Raw genomic sequence first — 27,052 nt, forward strand, 5'->3', positions numbered from 1 at the left:
GTATACAAATATATATTTATCAAGGGTCTGAAAATATTTGGTCAGTATAATGTCAATTTTCTAGATATAAAACAAGACACGCAGGCCTTTAATTAAAATATCCCTTGCAACAGCACAAAGATACACGTATAGAGTGAAATGGAGCTGGTTTGAGCTTGTTGTTATTCTTGTGCTGTGTTGGCACGGCGTGATCATGCCAATACCCCGAGGCAATTTGTTATGGACATCAGAGGAGCAACAAAGGTCACAAACAAGACAATTTATCTGCAAGCCAATCATAGCTACTGCTGAGTCAGCACTTCCAAAGAAAACACCTGCTGCTAGAAGAAAAAGGAAATGGCTAGAAAGAAGCACAAAGAAAATTTAAAGCCAAAGAGAGGACAAGAAATCTGCTGTGGAACAAGAGAGGGTGTAAAACTAAGTTGCACCAAAGAATGGCAATTTAAAAGAATAACTATTATGACATTTGAGACATAATGACTACCAAGTACGAATACAGCAGTAACAATATTTAAAGGGCCTTTTGTGAAAATCAAAAACTAAATGATTTTAAAAAAACAGGACTATTTCTTATATTTTTGTAAATTATATCAGCTATTTAAGGTCAAACACACAATAAAAACAACTCTCTTATATGACCCATCATTAGAATTGTCAAAAACAATTAACTATCTGTAGTGGATCTTCTGTTTTACTTTTGTTACAGTGATTTCTTCTCATGTTAACTGATCTTTGCTGATGAAACACAAAACATTACACTCTATGTTTCTGCTTGAATCAGGACATGAAGGATTACAGGAACTCTGGACCCCTAAATTAACACACTGAATGGTGTCACAACCTCTACAGCTACAACTCTAAGAGTCAGCCAAAAAATATCTGGTTTCAGTAAGAAGGTTTAAATGTCCCTGCTTTGTCTTAAACTCCTGTACTTCCTGTACATTAAGAGGGAATTGATTTTAATATATTTCACAGGTTTAAAGGGTGAAATATACCAGCTGAAGAGATACTACACTTAGCTCATTGGGTTTTTATGTGAGAAGCAAATACAAAATAGTTAAACCGAAGCAGGAAAAAATAAATGTGTTTTTTTTTTTTGCAACTTCCAACAGGTTTATTTTAATGGTTACCATGTTTTCTGCTTCAAGTTGTGATGCGTTACATTTTCCCCACACTTAGCATTTTGCATGTAGGTCAGAAGGCTTTATTTTAGATATCATGACTTGAGAAACAATGAAAACATGACTTTTTAAGCTTTGTTTCAAAAACAGTTTCTTTCAAAAAAATTGTTTCCTTCATATTTGTGATGTTATATTGTTTTATCATCCCTCACAATGTTTGTTCTCAAATGTTCACAGCTTTTGTAGTTATATAATAAAAGAAAGCTGAACACAAATGTATGTCGAGTTGTTACTTCCAGTAATTGTGAAAAGTCATGCAGCATTTTTTTCCATGCCACTATTATGCACTTCTTTGACTTGTTCTACTGTACAAACCCATTATAACCCACTGAAACTGGAGTGTGACAAAATGGGTATGAAAACTTTGCCTGACACCAACTTTTTTGAGAAAAAAACCTGTTCCAGCTTTCAAGAATGTATAAAAGTAATTGCATGATAGAAAGAGAGAGAGAGTGTGTCAGGAACGCATCCAAAGTAGAGCAGGCGACGGGAAGAGTGAGTATTTAGGTCTCTTTAGTGCTGAGTTGCAGCCACTACTAGACTGGGTTCTTCACAGGAAATGGAAAAGCTCTCCAGCCAGGTGCTTATCACTGACCAGAGCTTACAGAGTCAACTGACCACCAAACTGCTTTGCAAAGACGCTCTTAAAGTAAGTTCCAATCAGCGTGTGGAGAGTAATGTCCAGGGAATATACTTCTACCAAGTCCAGTGTAACTTTTCAGAGGGTTCTCTCCACATCCATGTGAGCTAACAATAGAACAGTGGGAACAATGGCACTGGGAGAAGGGGAAGACACACTAAGGTCAGTACAGGTCAATAATAATTAAATACACAGTGGATAGCTTAATTAAATCTGCAATGAAAAAAATAATTGCATTGTTCCAAACATTTAACTGCTGATAATTTATCAGCACAGTGACTTAAACATATATAACAGGGTAAAGTACTTCCACTCACAGTATATTGTGCTTCCTGTATGTTTTTAGCTTCATATATTTCAGAAAGCTCAGCAGGCTCAAACTAACATTAGAACAACAAATATTGTGTTTACACAGTAATTCCCACTTTGACATAAACTGTAGCTGTGTGTCTGTGTCTGGTGCATTTTTGGTCTTCACTTAACATTTTCTCAAGTAAGAGTAGTTGTATTTCCTGTTAATATTACTCTAAGTAAAAAGCATAGTCCAGTAAAGCTACTTCCAAAACGTTACTCAAGTAAATGTAATTGAATAAAAGTAATAAGTTACTGCCCACCCCTGCATAACGGTTGAAGACTGGCTAAAGATGAAGAAAAGGTAACAGTGGCTCATATTTACGATTATTACACAATAATTATCTGCATGGTTTCAATGAAAAAGGACCTTCTGACTGAGGTCTACTGTTTTGGCACTGAAGCAACTCTTTATCCTAAAACAGTAGAGAGGATAAAGTCTCTTGTTTTAAAAAGCAAGAGACAACAATATATTCTAATTAAGCTCAACGCAGAAGGCTAGTGTTATTTCTTTGTTTATATTATGTTCTAAATGCCCTAATTTAACACTGGGACAAGTTAGACAGTGCTAAAAATGCCTAACTTTTTCAGTCATAAAAATGAGTCCTATAACAATAAAATTTAACAAGGAGGTGGGTGTATTTTTATTTAAGAATGAAAACTTATTTTTCACAAAACAGTACGCTGAGCCTCGGTGAAGAGTAAATTGTCGTTCTGAACATCAAACCTCGTTCTATGAATACCTATGGCAAATCTTTTGCTCTCTGCAAATCCATTATCTCTGGATGTATAAGATGTGTTGGGATTCCCACAAAGGAGTAAAAGAGCTAAGGGGTAGGTGGATGGATGGCAGGGAGACTGCTGATAGTAAGGAGGGAAAAAAGCATAGTGTCCTAAGAGGGCACTGGGAAAGAAAGGCAGATACAGTCAGATATATAGGTGTGGTATGGTACTGCGGGCTTCTGTGTCCTGCAGGGGATTACAGATGGCCCTTAGAATTAAATCAAAACTGTGCTGACTGCCAAGGAATAGGCTCTGAGACACATTGGGTGCCACATGAGAGGGGGCTAAGATTGGCGCAGGGGGAGGAGGCTGAAGGCAAGGGCTGCAGCCATAGAGTGAAAATCGCTTTCATATGAGTTTTTGAAATATCTAAAAATAAATTGCCTTTGAAAAGAAAAAAAAAAAAAAAACTCAACGGACAGCTGATATGCACGATGGATGAGGGCCAGTTGAAAAGTTTCCCCTCCATTTTTCTTCGTCGCAGTATTTTTCTGTAACTTGTTTTCTCACATGCTATCTTCATGTACAGAGGCATTGTCTTGCCCTAATTTATGGATTGAAACTGAATTAAATTGCTTTCATTTGTTTGGTTAACAGTTGGGACGTTTTGAAAAGGCAGTAAAGCGTCCTCCCCAGGCGGACATTCGTTTTGAATGAAACAGATACATGGGGATTTGCTGCAAAGAGACAACAGATGGTAAGGTCTATTTTTAGAGAAAAACAATGAATGATATGTAATTTCTTTTGTCTGCTTTCTCATTACTTTTCCCTGCACATGCTTTGTACCTTGTTGTGCAGAGAGAATACCTGGCATCGAAGAAAAATGTTTGCTGGTGACCAAAATAAAACTGTTCTGCTTCTAGAGCGCCTTTTATAATTAAAAGTGTTTGTTTAGCCTGAAAATATATGGCTGTTTTTTAAGAAAGTTCAGCTTCATTTATTCAGAAAATTAAACTCGCCTACTGCCAACTTGGAAGTGTGAATGTCTTTCATAAAGTGGAGAATAACTTGTAAACACCAAACAGAACAGGAGAGATGGCATCTACATAATGCAACTTTGAATTGAATGAAACAAGAGAAACAAGTGAGTTTAAAAATCAGTTTTACAGTGTAAACAGTAAATCAACTTGATTTAAGACAATTAAGAGCACAAGTTGATTGACTAGTTCTTTAAACATTGCATGCTAACTAGAGATACCTTGATAGTTATTCTTAGGATCTGTTGGGAATGAGCAAGTTGCAGGAAACTGAGATGCACAAAGTATTCTAGAGCGTTATCGTATCAAAACTGCACAAATTTTTCCATCGTATGATTCCCACAGTTTAAAAACACTTTTATTTGGATGCCAGAAAAACTTCCAGAAAGATCCGAGTTGTCTCTGCATGGCTCAGAATATCTGCCTATTTGACCACTACAGGCTGAAGATTACTGGGAAAGCGTTACAGGCAAAAGAGGCGTCACACACTATCTATGCTCTGTAGCCGTTGGATCTGATGACCGACCACGGTTATCTCTCAGAGCTGAACTGAACTAGTCACCACTATGACAGCAGACATCCAAAGCAGGCTTAGGCTTGAAGATGAAAGCAAAAAAAAAGAGAAAAAAAACACTGCAAAAAAAATGGATTAGTCTTAACACTACTGGTTGTGAAGATACTAAAACTTAACATGTCTTGATTCAAATGGTCTAATTGTGGTTTTGAAATTAGTAATGTATTCTGACTTTTTGACCTTTAATTTACCTGTAGTTACAGCAGATGGTTTGCTAGGATCGTTTGAACTGCCTTTTGTCTGTGTGGGAAAACAATACAGTAGAAGTTCCAGCTTTTCACACTCATCTGTGAAAAGCCGTAAACACGGCAGGAGTTACTGGCTTCAGATAGATGGTCAGAGACAGCTCCTGGTTGGATGAGCAAAGATACGCCTTATTTGAATAAATTAAAGAAAAGAATACGCCTTAACTATAAAACTTTCTACACAGCAGTAACAATTCGGATTTGCTCTTGCAATTCTCCAAAGACGTCTTTGCACATCTTTGCTTTTCTTTCTTTTCTTCTTTTTCCAAGTCTGTCAGGTAAATGAATGTATGTCTCCGTTGTTCTGCAGTTTCTGTGTAAGTTTATGCATTGTCTTATATTGGATTAAACTCTGTAATTCTGTGACGTCAACATGCATTGCTGTTTTCTTCTGAGTGACTACACGTGGCCGCCGGGAGGACCTGGGATCCAAGAGGAAGAGAGAACCAGACTTTTTCCAAAGTTAACTAATTTAGATATTCTTCCTTAACACTATTGATCAAAAATATTGTTTTTCTGAGCGTGACAGAAGCACTGTTCAGCCATCATGAGTAAAATAAAGCAAGAAGAGAACTGCAAGTTGTGCTAGAGGTTTCAAAACCCAAAAACAGATCAATAAAACAGACTACATGAAGCAATACGTTGGTTTTAAGGATGACTGCCAAAGTAGTGCTGATTACTTTGCAAGGATAACATAGCAAACCCTAAATATTCTGTGTGTGGACTGCTGTTGTCTTTACTGTGAAAACATAAATTACAGCTGTAAGCAGAAGGTTTTGCCTTTGTAGAAGCATGAAGGCTCTTTCTGGTGGAATTCAAAATTGTTTTGAAGTATTTTCATAGAATCAGTTAAGAACCAACTCAAGTAACGGCCCCAAACCAGCACCGATATCTTTTTGGTGGAAGAATCAGATGCCTGCTTCAGGAAACACAAGATGCCACAGTAAGTATGTGTGAGACAGTGATAAGGTGGGAAAATACTCAAACCGGATTTCTTTTCAGTCTGTCTGGGAGGTTAACAGTGAACATAGGACAGTTCATGAGCCACTTTAAGCTGCTTCTTAATGTGTTGCACTTCATTGCTGCCATCAAGTAAAATAGCCTATTAAAGCTCATCGTGAAGCTGTGTTTGCCATCAAAACAACCTCTTACTGGTGTTTGCCTGGGAGGGAGTTTTCACTTGTCATTAAAATGACAATGATTCGCTTTACCATATGCAAATAGACAAAAATCGAGATAAAATCGCGTCAGACATCTTGATGTGTGTATACTGCATCTGCATTGCGAAGACCTGGTTTCTTTTATGGGGTGGATTTCAGACAGCAGCTATTCCTTCTCTTGGTAGATTGATGAACAACAAAAACATTAATAATCCACAATCTGGGTTAAACCTAAAATCTTGTGCTACTAAACATCCCTTCTCACCTCTTTAGACAAACAATTATCCAACTCAGGTTAATTTATTCTGTTGCACCATCAGCTGGCACTGACAAACTTACATACAATCTCAAACCTATCATGGAATGAAGTTGCAGGGCTTACTTCCACATTGATGCATATTAAAACAAGGTTATATATTATAATAAAGCCTTTTTTTGCTTCATAATTATTTGATAAGTAAGAGCTGCACACTTGATGCAACAAATCCAGCTCTGTTAGATAATCCAACATCATTGAGAATATTGTTGATAAAGTGATCTCAGTTTAGGCTAAATTGAAAGTTTTATACCTGCATTTTTCTGAGATCTGTTTTAACGGTGCCTTGGAAAGACTTGTTACTATTTGGTGCTTTAAAAGTAAGGATTTTGAGTTGAACTGTTTGCAAATGGTATTTTAAGCGTAGGACCTTGAGAATCATTTGAAGCGGTCAAATGCTAGTCTCCTAAAAAAAAAAAGTGCAGGAAAATCTAATCATTTAGCACCTGATCACATGCTTCAGGAAGGTCACTTGAAAGCAAATTAAGTTTGCTGAAAATTCTATTTACCCACGTACAAAGATGTGATTGCGTCAGCTGCGGAGCACGACTGCATCAGCTGCAGAGCACCTGGGAAGTGGCTCGTCGGCCATGTGTTACATTTTACAGCCTTCCAATTAAATTTCCATTTTAGTATCGCTAAAGCACAGAAGGTTGAGAATTGTCATTATACTCATGAGAACACAATGAAGAAATCCCAGGGTGATGATCAATCTAACATGGCCTCAGGCCTTGTCATAACATTGTCACAGTACCAAACTAACATAGTTCCCGTTCATGAGTTATATATACACAAACTCACACCATCTCTCCGTCCCTGAAATTACACGCTCCCATATGAACTACCTCTGGCAAGCTAGCAGAAACATTAATACCACATTACCATTGCTTTTTGGTGACATTACGAATAAGCATCAATTCAGCACAGCTGTATTCATTACTCCAACGTGATTAAAGGAGTGGACCCCTTGGGCGTCCAGGACCCTAATGATCCTACCCCTGCCTTTTGTTATTCATGTCTGGCTCAGGGCATGCCACTGAGCAGAAGCCCTCGGTGTCGACTTGCACCGAACGAAGCCTCATTACCAAGAGACCATTCACAATGGTGCCGTTCACACTCTGCGCCCAGCCGGTGTAAATAAAAGCGATGAACCCCGATCCCCGCTCGGGTCTACCCCTGCCGCAGATGGGTCTGCGGTCTTTGCTTCATGAAGATGTTGATGTCCACTTGTGTGACAAGATGACATATGTTACATGGCATTCGTCACTGGCTGTTAAATTTCCCCACTTCTGGCATTCTATTCAACCCAATCAGAGCGCTCGCCCTCCAGAGACTGGCAATACATATATTTACATAATACTGTGATGCAATAAAATAAATTAACAGAATCCTCTCTGAGGACTGGGAGGAGAGTTGGGTAAAGGAAAACAAATTTGCGTGCGCTGAAGATGTACACGTCTGGCTCCAAGGTAGCAAGTGTTAAATGGCCTGTACTTTTATAGTGCTTTATCAACCACAAAGCACTTCACTTTACATTCAGTCAGACAGTCACACACGCGCGCTCAGACTGAATAAAATAAAGCATTTGAATATGGTAAAATAAAATAAAAAAATATATAATGTTTTTTGTCATTCATGTCAGAAAGAAAAACTTGATATATATACAGACAAAGTTGACTGGAGGGAAAAAGTGTGGTAGGAACAGGTGCACCAGCAACACTGATAATCAAGAGCCACTAAGTACAGGCAAATCCTGCACAGAGATTATAAGCATCTTACCTGGCCTAGGGAGAAAAAGAACTGAACCTTTGTGAATTTTTCTAAAGTTCCCTTTTCAGATGAAAGTAAAGTTTGTGTTCCATTTGGAAATAAAGTTCCCAGTGACTGGAGGAGCTGCGGACCTCAAGCGCATTACTTGAACTTTCCACAGTCAGTGATGGTTTGGGGCGACATGCTATCTGCTGATGTTGGTCCAATGTGCCGTCTGAAAACCACCATCAACAAAATTATTATGTAATTATAACATATAGCATGCAGAGAGAGAGAGAAGGGTAACCACACTTCTCAGATTTTTTTTTTTGTTTTTAACTTGAAACCTTCCTTTTAACAGTTATGGACAATTTTGTGTTGATCTCTGACATTCAATAACATATTTTAAGGCACTGAACGCCTATAAGATAAAAGTGCACTGTGTTTCTGCCCTTCTCTGTAGAAATGTCTCTGAAGGGAAAAGGAAGTTCTAGCGATGCTGCTCATAAACGCAGTACGTCTTCATATAAAGTAAAACCTATATTCTGGCGCTTTGGGAAATGCCTGAAACAAAACCTGAACCATTAATAGAGAGCAGAGACTACTGCCATCCTTTCAGTGCAGGGCTTGGTTAGCATGGAGACTGAACGTAGGCTGGTGGACATGGCCGACCTGGGAGTCGTGCTGATTTCAGGTGGGAAGCCCTGCTGCTTGGTCACCAAGGTATGCTCCCCACAAAGGTACCTTTTGATCTGAAGGAAGTCAATCCTCCATCTTCCCTCCAGGCAAGACAAATGCAATTTCATCAGAATATGCAGATTTTTATGTATGCCTATAATATATGAATAGTTAAATTCCTTGGTCCAGGCACCATTTCATGCCGAATCAAAAATTATATTCACAAGAAAACAAAGTGGAAAATACTATAAACTATAGATTATATAACATAATTACATTGATGTGAAGCAGATCATTAGTTCACCCATGATGACATACTTTAGTAAATCCATTACTGCAGTGAACATTTCCTCGCCAGCATAAACTTCCTGTGCTGGATAAACCTCCTGTGCTGCTCCTTCCCATCAGCTGGAATCTGTATCACCCCTGCTGCTGACCATGCACTAAATTATTCAGTTGAAAATAAGTCCACATTAAAAATGCATTGAATCGCGAGAATAAGACACAGCAGAACAAACTGCACTGTTTAAACATATGAGAGGGGGATCAAGGCAGGGACGTTTTCCATCATTTGCATAGCTAAAATGGATCCTCGGAGTCTCTGAAATCTATATTTAATATGAGTATTTGGAGTAAATTCATTAAGTAAATGTAAATTATGGACAATGACTGATGGTATTTTTAAAATTTAGTTTTGAATGTTAAGTTTTAGTTTCAAAAAGGAGCGAAACCGTTATTTTTATCACAAAGAAAATTACAATCCAAGTCGGATAAAAATGATCTTAAGTCATGGAATTGCTCCAATTAAGCAAGAGGAAAAAGTTTTGCTGTGAATAAAAGTTTGAAGTTTATTAGACTGTAGTTGTATAATAATATTTCCCTAAAAATGTAAGCGCACGTTTATGCTTGCACTTACCAGGCTCTTCACCAGGCGAGGAAGCAAATTTGGTGAGCACTGTACTTACATGCACATGCAGATTTTTTAAGGAGTTCAATTAAAATCATCTTTGTATCAATTATGCAACTTCCTGTGCTGTTTGTATGACAAATGGGGGAAAAAAAAAAAAGTCAATTCTGAGCTCAATATCAACTAATATTTTCCTAAATGTAAAGATTCTTGCAAGTCAGCCAAGAAGACGTTGCGTCTTTGGTTACAGCTACACATTAAGAGGATTCTGCGCATGTCAGCAAGTATCACTAATGATGAAGTTTAAGGTGCCAAAGACGCAGTGTTCAAAACATCTAGGAGGATGCTGACAGGATCTGATTTGGACTGTGCTGACTCTGAACATTCATGTCTCAGATGGACCTGTGGGGGGTGGTCAGACAGAGGGCTCAGCAGCTTATTAAGCCAGCTTTAATGGCCTTGACCCTGGCCCATAACCCCACAGAATTGTCCTGGATGAAGAAAGGTCAAAGTCTGTATAACATTACAGGGTCAGATGAAGTCAGAAATGAATTTTATTTTATTTTTTTTATTTCCTTTTGCCTGAGCTCCATCTTAACATCGACTAAGTGGTGGAATTCTGTTAACCTGGTTCTCTCAAGTTTCTCTCCTTGGAAATGTGCTGAAGTTTGCATTTAAACTCGCCGAAGTTTGAAAGCTGTGGGCTAGGTTTGACCTTAGCTCACAGCTAAAGGCAATTACAATAGTTTTTAAAAGGTTTTTGCTTTCGTGAGGCAAACAGGAGACGAGAGCGCGAGGCATGACAAATGGATCTTGGCTGGACCAAACGCGGGCCTCGAGGTTATGAGACACGAATTTTAGACTATTTAACACCAATTTATACACACAGTTATTCATCTTAAATGATAATGCATTAATGTAGTCCACTTTGCTTAAATTACTGTCAGCAGCATTCAGGAAATTGCGAAAGATTAGCATTCTGACAACTGCAAACGCAGACAGTGCATGTGGCTGTCATTGTCAGCAGTAGATGTATAGATTTAATTTTTACTAATTTGTGTGGTTTTTTTGTTAAGGATTAATTTATGCATTACAATTACATAAATTACATAACAGCAAAAATGTAAGTTAAAACTCATAACAGAGTCTGTATAACGGACTAGTTTATGTCAAAATTGGAACAAACAGATCAGCATGAACCCTTCAGAAACTACTGCTGCCAATTTTGGTTTTCATATAAACTTCTTCTAACTTCAAATCCATCGTATAAAAAAGCGACTACATCTTAAACTTTTACGAGTTCTGTTATACTGAGTGAAAAAACAGAAGTGAAACCAGAAACGACAAGATATTGCTTGAATTTGCAAAACTGCATCTGAACAAACAGAGCGGTGCAGTAATATTGTTTTACCCTTTAAAACTGAGTGCTAGTTTTGAACCTTTGCAATTTCTGGTGCAAAAGGTTATTTTGAATCAAACAATGCATTAGTTCTTATCTATCTTGGGGAGATTTTTCCACCAACAACCATCGAATATAAGTACTTCCCTAAAATGTACTCATTCTGCACAGAGATCTTGTTAGGAGATTACAATAGATATTATCTACCAGATGTCTGATCAATCTTCTCAAATTGTTAAATTTCATGGTTGGACAGTTGGGAAGCGCATAGCTGTAAGTTGGTCTGCTTATGAGTAGATGCAATATTAGCAAATTAGGATTAAATGTGTGTAGGGAAAGGGGCCAGTTGACTCAAAGCCATCAAAACACATCAGTAGAAACACCCTACATAGAGTTACAAAATATGCTGAATCTCAGTTGTCATCGCAGTATCAATATGTGGAATTAAACAGTTGCGAAGGAATGCTTGGCTGCAATATTCAGTAGATTATGTTATTACAGGTCCCAAGCATTAAAGCTCTCCGTGTCAGTAGCATATTTGGCCAACTGGATGGACTTTCATTGTTCTTTACACCCTACACCCTCAGTGACAAAGACCCCAAAGGTCAGGCAGTGAGATAATGACCTTGTGATGAAGGGGGGAAAAAACTGTAGAAAACAAAATGTGTGACATACAGTAACCATTTCAATATTCAACAATAAGATCATAATAATATGTTACTTTCCTGATGTTCTGCAAACCTTGGCCTAATATAAACTGCCGAACAAAGCCATAACCAATCATTGCTTTCATACTATAGAAAACATGGGTAAATATATCACAATTTCATGCTAAAAGAGTCACAGGTTTTAAACAAGAATGGATAACATAATCCAGCTGCTTCCATTTAAAAAGAGTAGGAATGTTTATTCTGCTAAATTAATGACTGTTAATCATAATCCCTTTATAATTTATTAATCATTATTTAAGTAATGATACATAGACATGAGCAAATATTTTAAATAAACGTTCATTGAGTAAATGAGCTGCACAGGCAACATTATAACCCGACTGAAGTAAAAGAAATGGGCGCTTTGGTTTCAACTGGGAATATCTGGGTTTCACTGTAGAAACAGCATTTATTTGGACAACCATGTGTTACTTATATATAGTCAGACACAACTTTAGATCACACCACACACTGTCTGATATCAGTTATAAAACCACAACTTTTTAAAACCTAATTTAAATAACTAATGAGCAGTTTTTTTTTGTTTTTTTTTTTTGTTTTACTTTAACAGATTACTGTCGTTCTAATTTTCCATAACCTCAATCCATCTCTGCACCACTTGGAGTCTCGCTCAACAATTACAGTTCCCACAATTCACCTGCCGATTCCTGCTGCTGAACTCGCAGACATTTGGAATGGAGGTTACAAGTAAACCAATAAGGCTCTTGTGAAATGGCCATGGGATCAATGGGTGGCCTTACGGAGGCAGAACACGTATCCACAGCTGGTCAATTAAGGCAAGGGCGGAACAAGTACACACTCAGATGTAAAGAGCTGGAGTTGTTGGCCTTTAAAAACAGAGTTACTTTCCATCTTTCGTCAGCGCTTTTTCTGCAGCATCAAATGAATCAGCAATGTGGGTATCTTGGCAAAGATAATACCATCCATTGTGGGAAAAAAAATTACTAAGGTACATACACACACACAAAAAGGCTATTTTTTATGGCTCAAAATTACTCTTTCTGATTATAGTGGTAAACGGCTTCACAATAGCACATTGATTTTTTTTATTTTTTATTTTTTTGCCCAATAGAACGATGAGTGTGCACGAGTTGCTCAGTGGTAAAACCTTTCAGCATCCACACATTGAGTTTTTAAGTCACAACACAAAGTATTAACGTTATTTTTAACACCAGTATATCATTCTGGGTTCTACACATTGCAAAGCTAAAGGCACAGCAAACGTTCCCTTTACATGTACGCTCGCTTTTTTTTCCCTCTATAATCGACAAATATTTGTTTAAATTATCAACAGCTACTCACTTGTTCCAAAGCGTTCTGCTTGGATATAGTTGGGCAGAAATAACAGAGTTGAAATTTCATATTTGTTGATTTTTACAAATGAAAAGATACAACAAAAAAAATGTCTTCACTGTCAAAGATTAAGTTGGGGTTAGCTTTCAATATTTCAGTTCAGTTAAGATTGCCAAGATTATTTTTGTTGGCTACATATTAGAAAAACAATAGAACTTTAAAAAAAGTGTCGTTTTCATGCTGCTTTTAAAGCGATGGCTTCTTCCTCACAGAGTGGCCTCTCCAGGCAAGTTTGGTGCAGCAAACTTTGGTTTAACAACACTTATTTTTTTTTTATCAATAGTAAAGCTTTAGCATATTTTCTAGTATATTGCACAGCCCAGAAATGAAGCAATACTTTATGAGTTACTGGAGTTCTGCTCAAATTGTTGTCCATATCAGAACTAGAATCCGAGAACGAGGACACATCCATCCAAGTTGAGTGAGCTATGTTTGCAAGTCAGAAAAGTTAAGTAATTTTTCTAACTGTCCTGGTTAACTGCAGGCTCCCTTTGCAAATTGAAGACAGATTTCCCACGTTTGCTGGCAGAAACACAACAAGAACAATCTCTGAAGTCACAATCCTGACTTGGAAAGTCAGTTTGCAGAGCAGTCCCAATTTCAGCATCTTACGACTCCCACCTATGTAATCCTCTATGATACCTGCAGACGTAAACAACGTATTTGCATATCTGACAGTTTGTAATCCTATTAAACCACTGGCACACAGAGCACTATGCAACCTTTGTCAGTATGTTTCTTTGGGAAATATTCTAATCACTCTGTAGAGTAGTGAGTAATACAAAACTTTGCAAATCTCACAAATGTGTTGACTTGCAAGGACGAGTCAAGGTATAACATTAGCTACAACTTTCTAAACAAACTGAACGTTACTATTAGCTTTAAGTGGCAATAACAATGTAATTCTCACCATTTTATGGATCCAAACACTGACAGAACACGGTCACAAAGCGAGACGATGTTTTCCACTGTAAAACTAGCCAACTAATAAATAGCTGCAACCTGCAACTTTCACCATAATGCTGGACATTAAAGACAGGTTTGCTCAGATACCTCCATCTTTCTAATATGGATTTCCAACACCACTGGATATTTTTGTTGCCTTTCTGCTCGAAACTCAGAAATGCTTGTGTACAAGCGGTGCACACCGTTAATCCAAAAGAAGACAAGACGACCAATCTTTTACTATATTCAAGATACCTTCATGCATAGTAAGGACACATGATTACTTTGTAGGCATGGAGTTTCAGAGAAGCACTCCCTGTACCAAGTAATTAATAAGGGGAAAACAAAGCTCAAAACTAATGAGTCAGAACTTCATGGAGCTCATTAAGTCAAAGAGAAAACAATTTTGACACCAAGCGTCATGCAGTGAATCACAACTTATAAAATAAGACATTCTCCCAAGAATGGATCCCAAGTTTACTTGGAGCAAGGGATTTCTAGAAAAGTGTTAAATATGTGAAAATGTATAATCTGCATAGCTATGCAGCTCAACAAATGGACAATAAGCAAGCACACCAGTTTTATTGATCCATATTGCAAGAAATATTTTTGTGGTAACCAGTAATCTTATAGGATTGGCAAACTTTATTATTTAGTTGTAATTTGTTTTGCAAGTTGAAGCTTATGAATGCTGATACACTTAAATCTATATAATTCACCTATACTCATTTTTGTCCTCAATGAGCAAAATGTCAGCCTCACTGAATGAGGTATGATTATAACAACTTTGCTCAGTATTAATAATTTTACAGTGCATACGCTTACACGGTGCATTTTAACTGTGATATTTGGAACATCTTTTTATGTTGCAAACACAAAAAAACTCAAATTACTAGATGCTGATTTAAATGAAAAATCCTCAGAATTTCTTAGAATTTCTGGATAGATAATAACAGTCTCTAAATCTCACATTTATTTTCTCATTTGAAGCAATAGGGAAGTTCTCAGAGAGAAACTGAATGACTGTGTCACATCATTCAGCTGGTATAACTGCAGAGCACCGCAACATTTTTAAGGGAGCTGCGTTTGATGCCAATTCATGGAACACTACTGCCCTCTTGTGGACAATATGCATATTTCACATTTTAACGTCCAATCAGCTCTGAAGGTGGTGGGGGGAAAGTACATCATCTGTATTCTAAATGGTCTGAAATTCCCACAGAACATTGATTTAAGGTAAATACACATTACCTGAAGGCTGCAGAGTGTGCCAGTTATCGTTAACCTCCAGAAAACACATTGACTTTTAAGATGTTTCACGTCAGCAGCTACATATTGTAAACTGTTTCGACACAGCCTGGCGAAACAGTCGGAAAATATTTACTACATGGGAACAAGTGTGCTTCCAAAGCACCTTTTATAAAGGCGATCAACTTCCAGCTTCTCTAGACACACAGCCAGAGATCTAATGAAATCAATGAATCAATTGAGTTTATTTGTGTAGGACATTTCAGCAATAAGGCAGTTCAAAGTGCTCATAAAAAACATAAAAATACAAAGTCATAAAAGACACCCTACAGTAAACAATTGAGAAAACCAATGAATACAACCAATCAATACACGTCAAATATGTCAGTCAGCGTTTTGTTAATTATGGTTCAAATGCGATTCTATAAAGCTGGGTTTTTAGTCTAAATTAGTCAGTTTGGACTCTAATTAACTGAATTTAAATGTATGCCACACTTTTTAGATCGATGTAAATAAGAATAAATAAACCATTCGTAGTTTCCATCAGATTTATGTGTTGATTATTCACATGAGATTCCAAGAAAATACTAAAATTATGAATGTGTCCAAGCCTTGCAAGTGACTGAACAAAGGTGTTAACTCCAACTGTATTTTTCAATTATGGATGTGCCAGAAACTTGGAGGCGGCAAAAAGTCTCCATCAATTACCTTACATTACTGCAAACTTTAAGCAGACAAGCGCTCTGTTTGACACTATTTTTTTTTTCTGCTTTAATTTACTGAAACTTTGCAATGTATCACGGCTCTTTCTGCTGAAAACACTGCCTGCGGCAGCTCTACAGCCTTGCTATGTAATGGAGCACACAGGAGATATCGAAATACAATGTTAGAGCGAACGTCGTTTCCCATCCCCACCACTTTCCATTTCTTTTTCTCTACCACTATCTTGACCCGACTCCGAGGCACGTGACGGTTTCACAATTACCTTCAATTATCCTCACTTCTAGCTCACCAATTACATCCATTCATTATTGATTCCGGAGCCCCCCCAGGGCTGCAAGGCTTATCTGTGGCCTGCCACTGTCCAAGGAAACGAAAGCAGAATGGAAGCACATAATAACTGCTTGCTTCATTTTCTCTCCGTCTATGTCACATCACCACCTACCATACTAAAATTCTATGGCAATCAAGTGTCCTTCAACTCATTATGACCCCCAAAATAGATTCCAAGTGGATGGAAATGCAATACAAAAAAAAAAAAAAAAAAAAAAAAGGCCCGCACGTCAAAAAAGTCCAGAACTCGCAACAGAAACTCTAGAAATCTCGGCTGATTTGTCAGCCTAGTCACTTAAGTAACAACATAAAAACTGCCTATCTGTTGCAAAACAGTTTGTCCATCATGTAGGTGAGAGAGTGACAGCACGGCATCCTGTCTGTTCACGTAGAAAGCAATGACAGACAGGGAGAGGAATAGCAAACAGGCAGCATGGAAGGAAGGAAGGTCAGTTACAAGGTACAGCCGCTGGAAAGAGTGTAATCACACTCTGCAGCGCCTCTCCTGCCACAATTTTGAATATGATCCTTGCTGACATTTACAGAGACACAAACATAAGCGGCTGTCATCACATGCCGAAGTGAAACATCCATCATCCTGAACACATGCCACGGGTATCCGTGGCGTGGAGCAGCAGTGTCGTTGCCCCACTGCCACCTTTTATTATGCAAACTTGCGTGAATGGAGCCAAAATACATTGTTTGCGGTGCAATGCCGCCCTCTTGAGGGTTGGAGATGAAGCATAATGTATAGGAAAAATATATAGACCTACCTTTATTGTATTTTCTGGTCCAGTTCTTTGAGAGCCGGAAGTTGCACATACGATACACTCCAAACCTGTTTGGAGAGTCAGGTTCACAATGTCAGTAGAACATAATTATTTCTCTATATTTATTGTACATGCATGTGACTTATGGCATCTAAAGAAACTATTAATATGAATGTTTTTCCCTTGGAATCATTTTTACAGAGGGGGACGAATTTGAATTTGTTGTGGAGTTTATGTAGTCCACAGTGTCTTGAAATTATGTATACAAGACTGCTTTACTTTTACCAAAGAGATCATTCAAACAACAAACATGAAATCCATCACATTTTACAATAACAAAAAAAGCAGTTTGAAGAAAACTGTGTCCATAAGTGATGCAACAGAGATGTTTCCAATATGCTAAAACAAGCAAGCAACACAGAACGTTATGTAAATAATTCCTTATTAAAAATGTACCATGGGATAACGTTGCTTGAGGAAAAACATTTGGTTTGCACATGCCAATTTGTCAAGGATGAATTAATCCTGGGAAAACCTTGGTACTTTTTATATCTGGTATTTAAGAGTTCCTCATATGAGATGCACAAACTTCAATAGGTACCAAAAAAAGGCCTGTCTGAAAGTTATCACTTCATTCTGTGACTTGGTTGTTACAAGAAGTTTTCTAAACTTACAGTTTACTGCTTAAATTTTAAGATTGATAATAATAATAAAAAAATTAAAAAAAAGCTTAATTGAAAAGGGCAGAAATAGGGAACAGCCTGGTAACCACTAAATGGATCGAACGATTTTTTTGAAAACTAACTTGAATGGCACAGGTGTTACTAATTTTTCCCTTTTTCTTTTATCACTTCTTTATTGTTTACTTTTTCAGTTTGTTTGATATTTGTTTTATCATACTAGCTATTTGATACCTCAATTATCGAGTTGTTTAATTGTTTGACTTACTTCCATTTGTATAATATCCCAGCAACGACTTGAAACACCTGTCCTGCCGGAGCTCAATCACGAGTTTGAAAAGGGGCGTGGCTTCCCAACTCTCAATGTGACCTTCACTGGCTGTAGGAAATAAGAATTAAAATTCATGGCGCATAACTACAGACACACAGTGTGTTCGTTTAAAACGTTTAAATCTTATATACATTTTGGGGTTGATAAACAATTGTTGTCGCTCTCAACTGTCTCTCTTATGTTTCCTCAACGGATTTTGTTTTACAAAAACCCGTAAAATTATAAGTACCGCCCAGGTAAATTCTCTAGTTAGCCTACCTTAAAGCTCGTCAAAATAAGTAAGTTTATTAAGAATAGCGTATTTTTAAATAACTTAGTCTAAAAATACATTTAAAAAGATAATTGGTAACATAAATAAAAGGTTGAGGGTTTCTAACTTTTAAATTTAATCTCATAATTTCTAGGTTAAAGTATGAATGTCAAGAGAACAGAACCATTGACTGACATTCAGAGTAGGTGGACAAATATATATATATAAAACCATCCATCCATCCATCCATCCATCCATGGGGTTGGGAGGGGTGCTGGTGCCTATTTCCAGCTAACTTCCGGGCGGTGTACACCTTGGACAGGTCACCAGTCTGATGAGTTAGATTTAGAGCAACTTTTTTTGGGAAAAAATTACTTTTACAAGTTTTATTACACAAATCTGTTTCTTTTTGCTTGAGTAAAATCATTATTAAATAATAATCCCTCTCATTCATTTGTAGATCAAGTGAATATACAATAAACACCATCGTTACTAAAAGCTCTTTTCACTGTTCCAATATATAAACAATAGCTACTTTAAGTATTAGTTTAGGAAGTCTTATACTGAAATAATAAATGCTCTGGAAAAGTGATTCGTCTGCCAGTATTTATTTTTGTAGTCATGTTATTTGTTTTTATCTTTAAAATTCTAGTCTTACAATGCCAGAATACATAATACATAATTGATACTTTTGTCTACCAGACTACATCATATTCAAATGATAAATTGTATATTGTGATCAAAATATACTTGAGTAATTTCTTGCATGACCACTCTTTAGTTTTACTTGATTAGAAAGATGTTGAATTGATACTCTTACTTGATTACAATTATTGGCTACCCTACTTCTGCAAGTATGCACACAACCATTAACAAACCCAGAAAATGCTAGCTGATTAAATATTATGTTTCTTATCACTGTTACTATAAAAAAATACAAAAATTCTAGTTATAAAGAAACTTCATGTAGGTCTAAGCACCAACACTGTTTTGTTTGTGTCATTCTTTCCTTTTTCGTACATAAACAGAGCATATCATCTTGTTTCTCATTAGGAATAAACAGTAATGCTTCATTTTTCCAGCGTGTTTTGACTCATTGTCTGTATGCAATAGTGGCTGCAGAAGCAAGGGCGTGGTACTTGAACGCACCACCGGATCAGTATTGTGTTCAGTGCTGGCTCCTCTCCGTCCTCCATCAAAGCCCGGCTCCATCTCCGCTGTACGGCGCAGGCCCGAAGTAGCGCAGCCGCTCTGAGGTTAGTGCCCTACCGCGCAATCTCCATTTATTTCAGCCCCGGCGCAGCCGCATCATCGAACCCGGCAGCGCAGGGGCGAGAGCTGATGGTTGTTTAGATGTTGACTCGGGTTGCTTTGCTTTAGCATTTGACGCTGTTTTTTTCTTTCTTTTTTTTTTGGGAGGGAAAGATGTTGTTGGCGCGTTTCGACAACCAGCTCAGACAGAGAGTAGCAGCTCTGGATGAGCTCTAGGCCGCTCGGCCTCTTTTTAGCGTTATGTTTTGTTTCATATTGCGCGGGTTTCATGCTAGCTGTTGCATTACTGTTGATCGCCTCACACCCTACACAGACATCGTTATTGGTCACATTTTAAAGCTGGATTACTGATATGTATTCGTAATAGTGTTGATATCATTCAGATAATCGTCTGTACACCGCTAAATGGTTAGCCAGGAAGCTAAGTAGCCGAATGTAGGATATAGCTAGCTTAGCTTCCTAGAGGACTCATTGATAACAGACTGAAACAAATGTCCCCCGATGCCTGTTTCTGTTAGTATAAGCCTCGTTACAGACTTTATGAATTATTACACGTTTATTTATGGCTCAGGGTATTCGTCCCACTGCAAAGATCCACTGCAAACAAGCTTCTGAGAAATAAATGAGAAATTTAGCTGATTTTCTTTTCTATTAAATCCTCTGGATATAAAGTGATACACTGAAAAATTTGCAAATTTAATGTAATATTTTAATTGAAACTTTTGTAACTGTCACTCTTTAAATTCTGCAGTCTCAGTTTCAAATAATTTCTGCTTAAATAAAGTGTGCAAAATTCCTGTGTGCATGCATGTGTTTGAGATGTTTGTTTTCCTTGTTAATATGATTGTCACCTCTTAGGCTGTAATAACCAAATAGTTTACACATTCACTTGTAATGTGCTCTGTTGGTATGAAATAATTGAGATTACATACTCACATATAGTGTTCTGTTATGGTTTTCTACTGTATGGCCCATCAGGTTGAACAGGGTTACCTAGTTATCCATAGCCTGCAGTAAACCACAGGGTAAACATTACCTTGTCACACAGCACATTGGGAATAGTGTTATCAAAAAATATATATATAAATTTATTACAACTGCAAAATGTATAAAAAAATATATTTTTATGTGGCCAGTGTGCAGGTAATTATGCATTTTTGCTGGTAACACAATTATAACAAGCTGATACTAGCTAGCTAATTAGCCTATATGCTATGTCTTCAGCAAGCATAACCTTAGTAAGCAAAAGTGTTGGTGCTTCAGTGCATTTAGCACCATTTCTTTGTTTTTCTTCTTTTTTTTTTCAAACATTTGCAAACATCAGAATTTATCTTTGTTAAAAGTGAAGTAGAATGTTAAGTACCCTTCTTTCAGCCAGCATACCAGCAGTGCACAGCTCGGGGATCAGTCTGGCACTTTCATTATCTTCTTATTAGGACTGTAGATCATAGAAATATTAATGGCGTGTAGCTTAAGTGGTTTTGAAACTCTTCAAAACCTTTGCTCATTTCTGCTGCTTAAAATGCTGACTGATTTTCTGTCCTTACCATAAAGACGTCAGCCAAACCCGACACAGTTGCCCTGGTAACAAATCGATACACATCCTGTTTCAAAATTGTCTAATTCTATTGATTAGAATGTGTAATTCTGGTATAAATTAAATAAAATGAACTTGCTGGTTCAATCAGAGAGGAACAGCATTATATTTAACTCAGCTGCTGAGCAGGTTAGGTTGGTAACTGACTCTATAAGCCTAGTGCATCACCATGGTACCTGACTCAGGAGATTTTATCAGCCTTTTTTATTATTATTTCCTTGACGTAGACCTGACGTTTCTAACATCTGATTATAAAGGAGTGATAAAAAGGAGTCATTTTATCACTCCTTGGCTTAATGTTTAGGACAGTTGTCCTTCTAGAAGATGAACCTCCACACAATATCAAGTCTCTTGTAGCCCCTAGCATGAATCAGTTCCTGTTTCCAGGCCCGTTTCTATAAAAGAAACATCATTTGACACAAAGTGTGCATTGGCAAAATGTCCTCGTCATGCAAAGCCACACGTCTTCTTGAACTTTCTCCGGCAGTACTGTCGATCTCGCTGTGTAAGCTTGGCGGCTCATAATGGACGAACACGCCGTGAACCCGACAGAACACATGACCACCATCGAGGCGAGCGCCGTCAGCCAGCAGGTTCGCTTCACCGTTCAGATTTTGCAGATTCCAAGTGACAAAAACATGTTTGCTTCTTTGTGTATTGCCCCATAAAATATGTTTTCTCTTGATGTGTACTTCTGATGTATTTCCTGTAGGTACACGTGACCACCTTCACAGAAGCTTCGATGATGAGCGCGGAGGAAGACTCGACGTCCTCTCCGGACGACGACCCCTACGATGACACGGACATCCTCAATTCAGCTGGCACTGATGAGGTCACTGCTCACCTGGCTGCTGCAGGTGGGAACAATATTTATCTGCTCGAGAGAAAACGTGGTTCCAAAAAAGTTGGAAGAAGCGACTTTATTCTGGGACGTTTTAAGCGCTGCCTCTCAGATGGTGGTCTTATAATTCAAATAGCTTTTATGGAGTGTAATTCACTTGGTTTGACAGCAGGTGGTGCCAATGTTCTTAACACGGTTCGAGAACATTGTCCCTCCAACGTCTGGATTTTGCAGATTCCTCACCTTACATCTTGACGTCTGGAGAAAAATCTGCCCTGTATATTCAAGATAAACTTTCTTATTATGCTTTTAAAATGACTGATAAGTTTACAAATTTAAATCTGGAAAAATACAGAAAATATTATGCGGTTCTTCCGTTGTAATCGCAGGTTGTTTTGAAAAGCAGATAGCAGATTAAAAAAAAACTTTCTATTTTTATTTTTTTATTCTTTGTAGAATTTAAAGTCATTTGTCGTTTGCGCCTCAGGTCCAGTAGGCATGGCTGCGGCTGCTGCCGTAGCAACCGGCAAAAAAAGAAAAAGACCTCACATCTTTGAGTCAAACCCCTCCATCCGTAAGAGGCAGCAAACCCGTCTGCTCAGGTGAGTCACTCCAACAGTTCTACAAAATTGTAACTTGAGACATTTGAGCTTGCGTCGATGCTGCTTTTGATTCAACAAATGGAGTAAAACGCGACGTACGTTTACAGGAAACTGCGGGCCACGCTGGACGAATACACCACCAGAGTGGGCCAGCAGGCCATAGTGCTGTGTGTCTCTCCCTCCAAACCGAACCCGGTGTTTAAAGTCTTTGGTGCGGCTCCTCTGGAGAACGTAGTGAGTGGATCCACGTTTTGTACGGTGCACTTTGCAGAAATGTTTGGGAAGTAAATGGTGCCGAGCCCCACGAGGAATACTTTTATGTGACCCCACAAAAGTTATTCCAAAGTCTTAGGTTATATTTGTGAAATCATGCAAAACAATAATCCCAGGTTCATGCTCCCAAGTTTTTAGAGATCCCAAAAAATCTTTAACAAGATCCTGTGTTAAATTTGCAAGAAGGTTGTGGCTTTTGTGAAATCCTGCAAAGGTTTTGAAAGTCGTCCAGTTTTATTTCCCCCAGAATTTTGCATAGAACTCATGTGATTTTCAAAACATTTCCTAAATCTCTCAAAATTAGAACCTTGGATGTTTGAAGAGCTTTGCAGGATCTGGCAAAACAAAAACTGCAGTCCTGGAACTTGGGATTTTGCAAAGCTGTAAAGCACTTTTTTTTTTCTTTTTTTTTTAAGCAAAATGTAAATTATAAATTATAAAAGCAGTCAGTTTTCTTTACATAATCCACTATCCCCTGTCTCTGTCATATCAGTTCTTTTTTTTTTTTTTTTTTCTTTTTTTCAAGGTGCAAAGTTGAAAAAATATCTAAAGAAATCTAAATTCTTCCAGAACAAATTGCACAATCAGGCCACGGTCTATCCAAACATGTGACGCATGATTCACCGTGTCATGATGTCTGCTGATCTCCAGGTGAGGAAGTATAAGAGCATGATGTTGGAGGACCTGGAAAACGCGCTGGCTGAGCACGCACCTGCAGGTGGAGAGCTGGCGTCAGAGCTGCCGCCGCTCACCATCGACGGCATCCCAGTCTCCGTGGATAAGATGACACAGGTGAGACGTCCACAGACTTCTGTCCCGTTAAATGAAGGAACAACTGCTAGCTGCGCAGTTAATTGCACATTTCACCATAAAGTCGATGTTCCCAGCAGAGGGCGCCCTCTGACAAACCAGAGTAGCATTAAAAAAAAAAGATTTTATGCATTAGGATTTCCTTGGGATTTTTATGGAACAGGAAGTAGTGCATTACTGCGAAGTAGAGCTGAAATTTTCTAAATGTTTTACAAGTAAAATAAGTGAGAAGTGTTATACGCACTTATATTAAGCTCCCTTAAACAAAATCCCAGTTCTTTACAGCGAAACCATTTAAATGTACGCAAATGCACACGTTTATTTTCCCTTCCACCTTTTCTCCTACGTCAGCCGCGACACTCAATTCGCAATTAAAAACGCCGAATCAGCCGAAGCGGGGCAGCATCTCCCGTCTTTCAGAAAGCGCCTGGCGGGCCTTTCGCTGGCAGCATTAGCCCTCTGTTCGCCCGAGGGAGCCCGGCTTGTTTACTCCGCCGTCCCCCGTGCTGCTGACGCACCCTGCGGCTCGTCGTCAGAGCAGGGCACGCCGGCGGCCCTCGGAGACAGTCCACGGCCCTGGGGAGCGTTCCCAGCCAATCCCGGGGCCCAGATAAATCCTCGGAGGCCAGGTGTCAGTCGGCGCTTTGTTTTTCTAGAGGTTGTAGGATGGGATTATCGTGCGTAACCTGTTGCCTCACTCAGTGCGGCGAGGCCAGGTGGAACGGTGCGGCTGCTCTTAGAGATGTGTGCAGTGCCGTGTGTTGGAAACGTGCGGCCTTCCTCCCTCTTGTGGGAAAACCTCGCAAACCGAGGGGATAGAAGTCATTAAAGCGAGCTGCTTCTCCTGATACATATCACAACACAATAATCTGCAATGTGTTTGACACACACAGGCTCCAGTCACATACAAGGAGCATCTGTAGCAGGTGATCCCAGGTCTAGCCTGAGCCTGTAATTACCCCCCCAGTCTTGTTAGGTTCAGGGACCTGGCAATACAGCCCGCCATACCGAACTCTGATTGGCCCGCTGCTTTGGAGGATTAAGATTGAAAGCTGGGAGGGGGAGGTGTAGTGCGGTGGGGTGGTCCGCATGAGGGCAACATGCCACTTAACAAACTAGCCACTTTAATTAAGCCATCTGGCCCCGCACACAAACATCCGCATCACCCACAGGTGGAAACGCAAGAATCCCTTTACAGCTAAGTCCCTGCCCTTGGCTAATCCAAGCTGCGTCCCACTGCTCGCCGAACCCAGGCTTCCCTCGCTCCAGCCACCAGATGTAGCCTCTGTTTCGTCGGAGCGGCTTGTAATTAACCACCGCCTACCCTCCATTTTCTTCCGAGATCCATTTTGTCGTGCGTCGTCATGTGACGCCCTGCGAAGCAGTTTATTGGTGGATGATTGTGACTTAGGAAATGGGGGGGGGGAGTGGATTTATTTCTCTCAGAACCAAATTTAGCCCTGTGATGTCAAGGTAGGCAGATGCTGCAATGCCTCATTGTGCAATATAATCCTCTGGTGATGTGTGCATATTACTGGGACACTGAGGACACGGGCACTAAAACCCCACCACAGCATGCCGGGAACTGTGACTGCATGCATTATTTGAAAGGCATAGATGGGTCATTATGCATTTGAATATTAGTAAATGCAAAAAGTTTATTTTAACAAAACAAAAATCTTGCATCAAGCATTCCTGCTTAAACTGAGACATGGATGGCGACGACCATCCAGTGACGGAGTGGAGTGGATCTAAATCAAACCCTTGTATTGTTTTAACTAACAGCCGTAAGAAATCATCTTAAAGAGTGGGTGAAATTTAGCGTTTTACATTTAGGCCAAAAAAAAAAAAAAAAAAAGCGTACTGCGTTAATTGAAGGCTGCTAAAGAAACATGCCAGAGTTTATCCTTCAATTTTGAATTAACAAAAAAAAATAGGCCAAAAAAAAAAAAAAAAGCGCACTGCGCTGCCAGAGCCACCCAGGAGCTTCTCCTGGTGTCCGCCTGGAGCCGCAGCCATAGATCGGTCTCCCAATGAACACGTTCTCCTTTTAGCAACCCTGTTTCTATTTGCAGTTCTTCACCCTCTCGGTGTGTGTCCGATCGATGCGCGTCCACCGCGGCCCGCTCAAGGGCGTGTGCGTGTCGACATTTTTGACCGAAAAAAACAAAAAACAAAAAAAAAAGATTTGCCGTTTTTATCTTTCCGTCTCGTGTCTTTGTTCCAGGCTCAACTGCGAGCCTTCATTCCAGAGATGCTGAAGTACTCGACGGGCCGAGGGAAGCCCGGCTGGGGGAAGGAGAGCTGCAAGCCCGTGTGGTGGCCTGACGACATCCCCTGGGCCAACGTTCGCAGCGACGTCCGCACCGAGGAGCAGAAGCAAAGAGTGCGAAACGTTCTCGTGCGGTTATTTGACTGAAAATCTTACGACGTTGGGAAAAGTTTTGATGTGTCCTGAACCGTTCTTCTCCGCGCGTCCTCCTCAGGTGTCATGGACGCAGGCGTTGCGGACCATCGTGAAGAACTGCTACAAGCAGCACGGCCGCGAGGACCTGCTGTACGCGTTCGAGGACCAGCAGGTGACGACCGCGAGCGCCGCCCAGCACCACCTGACGGCGGCCCAGAGCATCGCTCACCTCGTGCCCTCGCAGACCGTCGTGCAGACCGTCAACAACCCCGACGGAACCGTCTCGCTCATCCAGGTGCGCGCGGGCTCTGCGCTGCTCTGCTTTCGTGGAGAGTTTTGAGCGGTTAAATGTTTTTCAAGATTCCCGTGGGGAAGCTTTCACTCATTTTTTTTTTTTTTTTCTGTCATTTTTCTCTTCCAGGTCGGCACGGGACACACGGTAGCAACTCTGGCAGACGCGTCCGAGCTTCCCGGCGTCACTGTGGCGCAGGTCAACTACTCGACTGTTACAGACGGGGAGGTAATGTTACTCCGTATTGCTTTCTGAAACATTCGTTACAGATGCACGCAATTAACAGAGGGAGTGGAGGTAAAGGGAGAACACAGCAACCTTTTTTTTTGTTGTTGTTGTTGTTGTTCTGAAACTACGTTTTCCCACGGTGGAACAGAGCTGGGCCACACTCCAGGGAGGAGAGATGACCATCCAGACAACTCAAGCGTCAGAGGCCACGCAGGCCGTAGCATCGCTGGCTGAAGCCGCAGTCGCTGCCAGTCAAGAGATCCAGCCTGGAGCCACCGTAACCATGGCTCTCAACAGGTCAGTCAGCGGGGCGGGGTCATGTAATGTCCAAACGAAGTGGGCGTCGGCTTAAGCTTCTTAGGGAATGGTATCTACAAGGAAAAATGTGAACCTATTTGTCATGAGGTGG

At 39.5% G+C, this 27,052-nt stretch overlaps 1 protein-coding gene across 1 annotated transcript in view; it reads left to right on the forward strand.

The window, feature by feature from the left end:
- Nucleotides 1-19,464: 19,464 nt before the first annotated feature.
- Nucleotides 19,465-27,052, forward strand: part of nrf1 (nuclear respiratory factor 1) — a 15,843-nt gene continuing 8,255 nt past the window's right edge. Inside the window, exons 1-10 of the mRNA XM_007564427.2 lie at nucleotides 19,465-19,577; nucleotides 21,678-21,783; nucleotides 21,903-22,047; nucleotides 22,519-22,633; nucleotides 22,741-22,867; nucleotides 23,558-23,698; nucleotides 25,944-26,102; nucleotides 26,203-26,418; nucleotides 26,545-26,643; nucleotides 26,792-26,940. Coding sequence (XP_007564489.1) covers nucleotides 21,715-21,783; nucleotides 21,903-22,047; nucleotides 22,519-22,633; nucleotides 22,741-22,867; nucleotides 23,558-23,698; nucleotides 25,944-26,102; nucleotides 26,203-26,418; nucleotides 26,545-26,643; nucleotides 26,792-26,940 — 1,220 coding nt within the window. The 5' untranslated portion in view covers nucleotides 19,465-19,577; nucleotides 21,678-21,714. The remainder of the gene's footprint in view (nucleotides 19,578-21,677; nucleotides 21,784-21,902; nucleotides 22,048-22,518; nucleotides 22,634-22,740; nucleotides 22,868-23,557; nucleotides 23,699-25,943; nucleotides 26,103-26,202; nucleotides 26,419-26,544; nucleotides 26,644-26,791; nucleotides 26,941-27,052) is intronic.

The sequence above is a fragment of the Poecilia formosa genome, unplaced genomic scaffold (genome assembly GCF_000485575.1).
Source record: "Poecilia formosa unplaced genomic scaffold, Poecilia_formosa-5.1.2 Scaffold159, whole genome shotgun sequence".
Taxonomy (NCBI): domain Eukaryota; kingdom Metazoa; phylum Chordata; class Actinopteri; order Cyprinodontiformes; family Poeciliidae; genus Poecilia; species Poecilia formosa.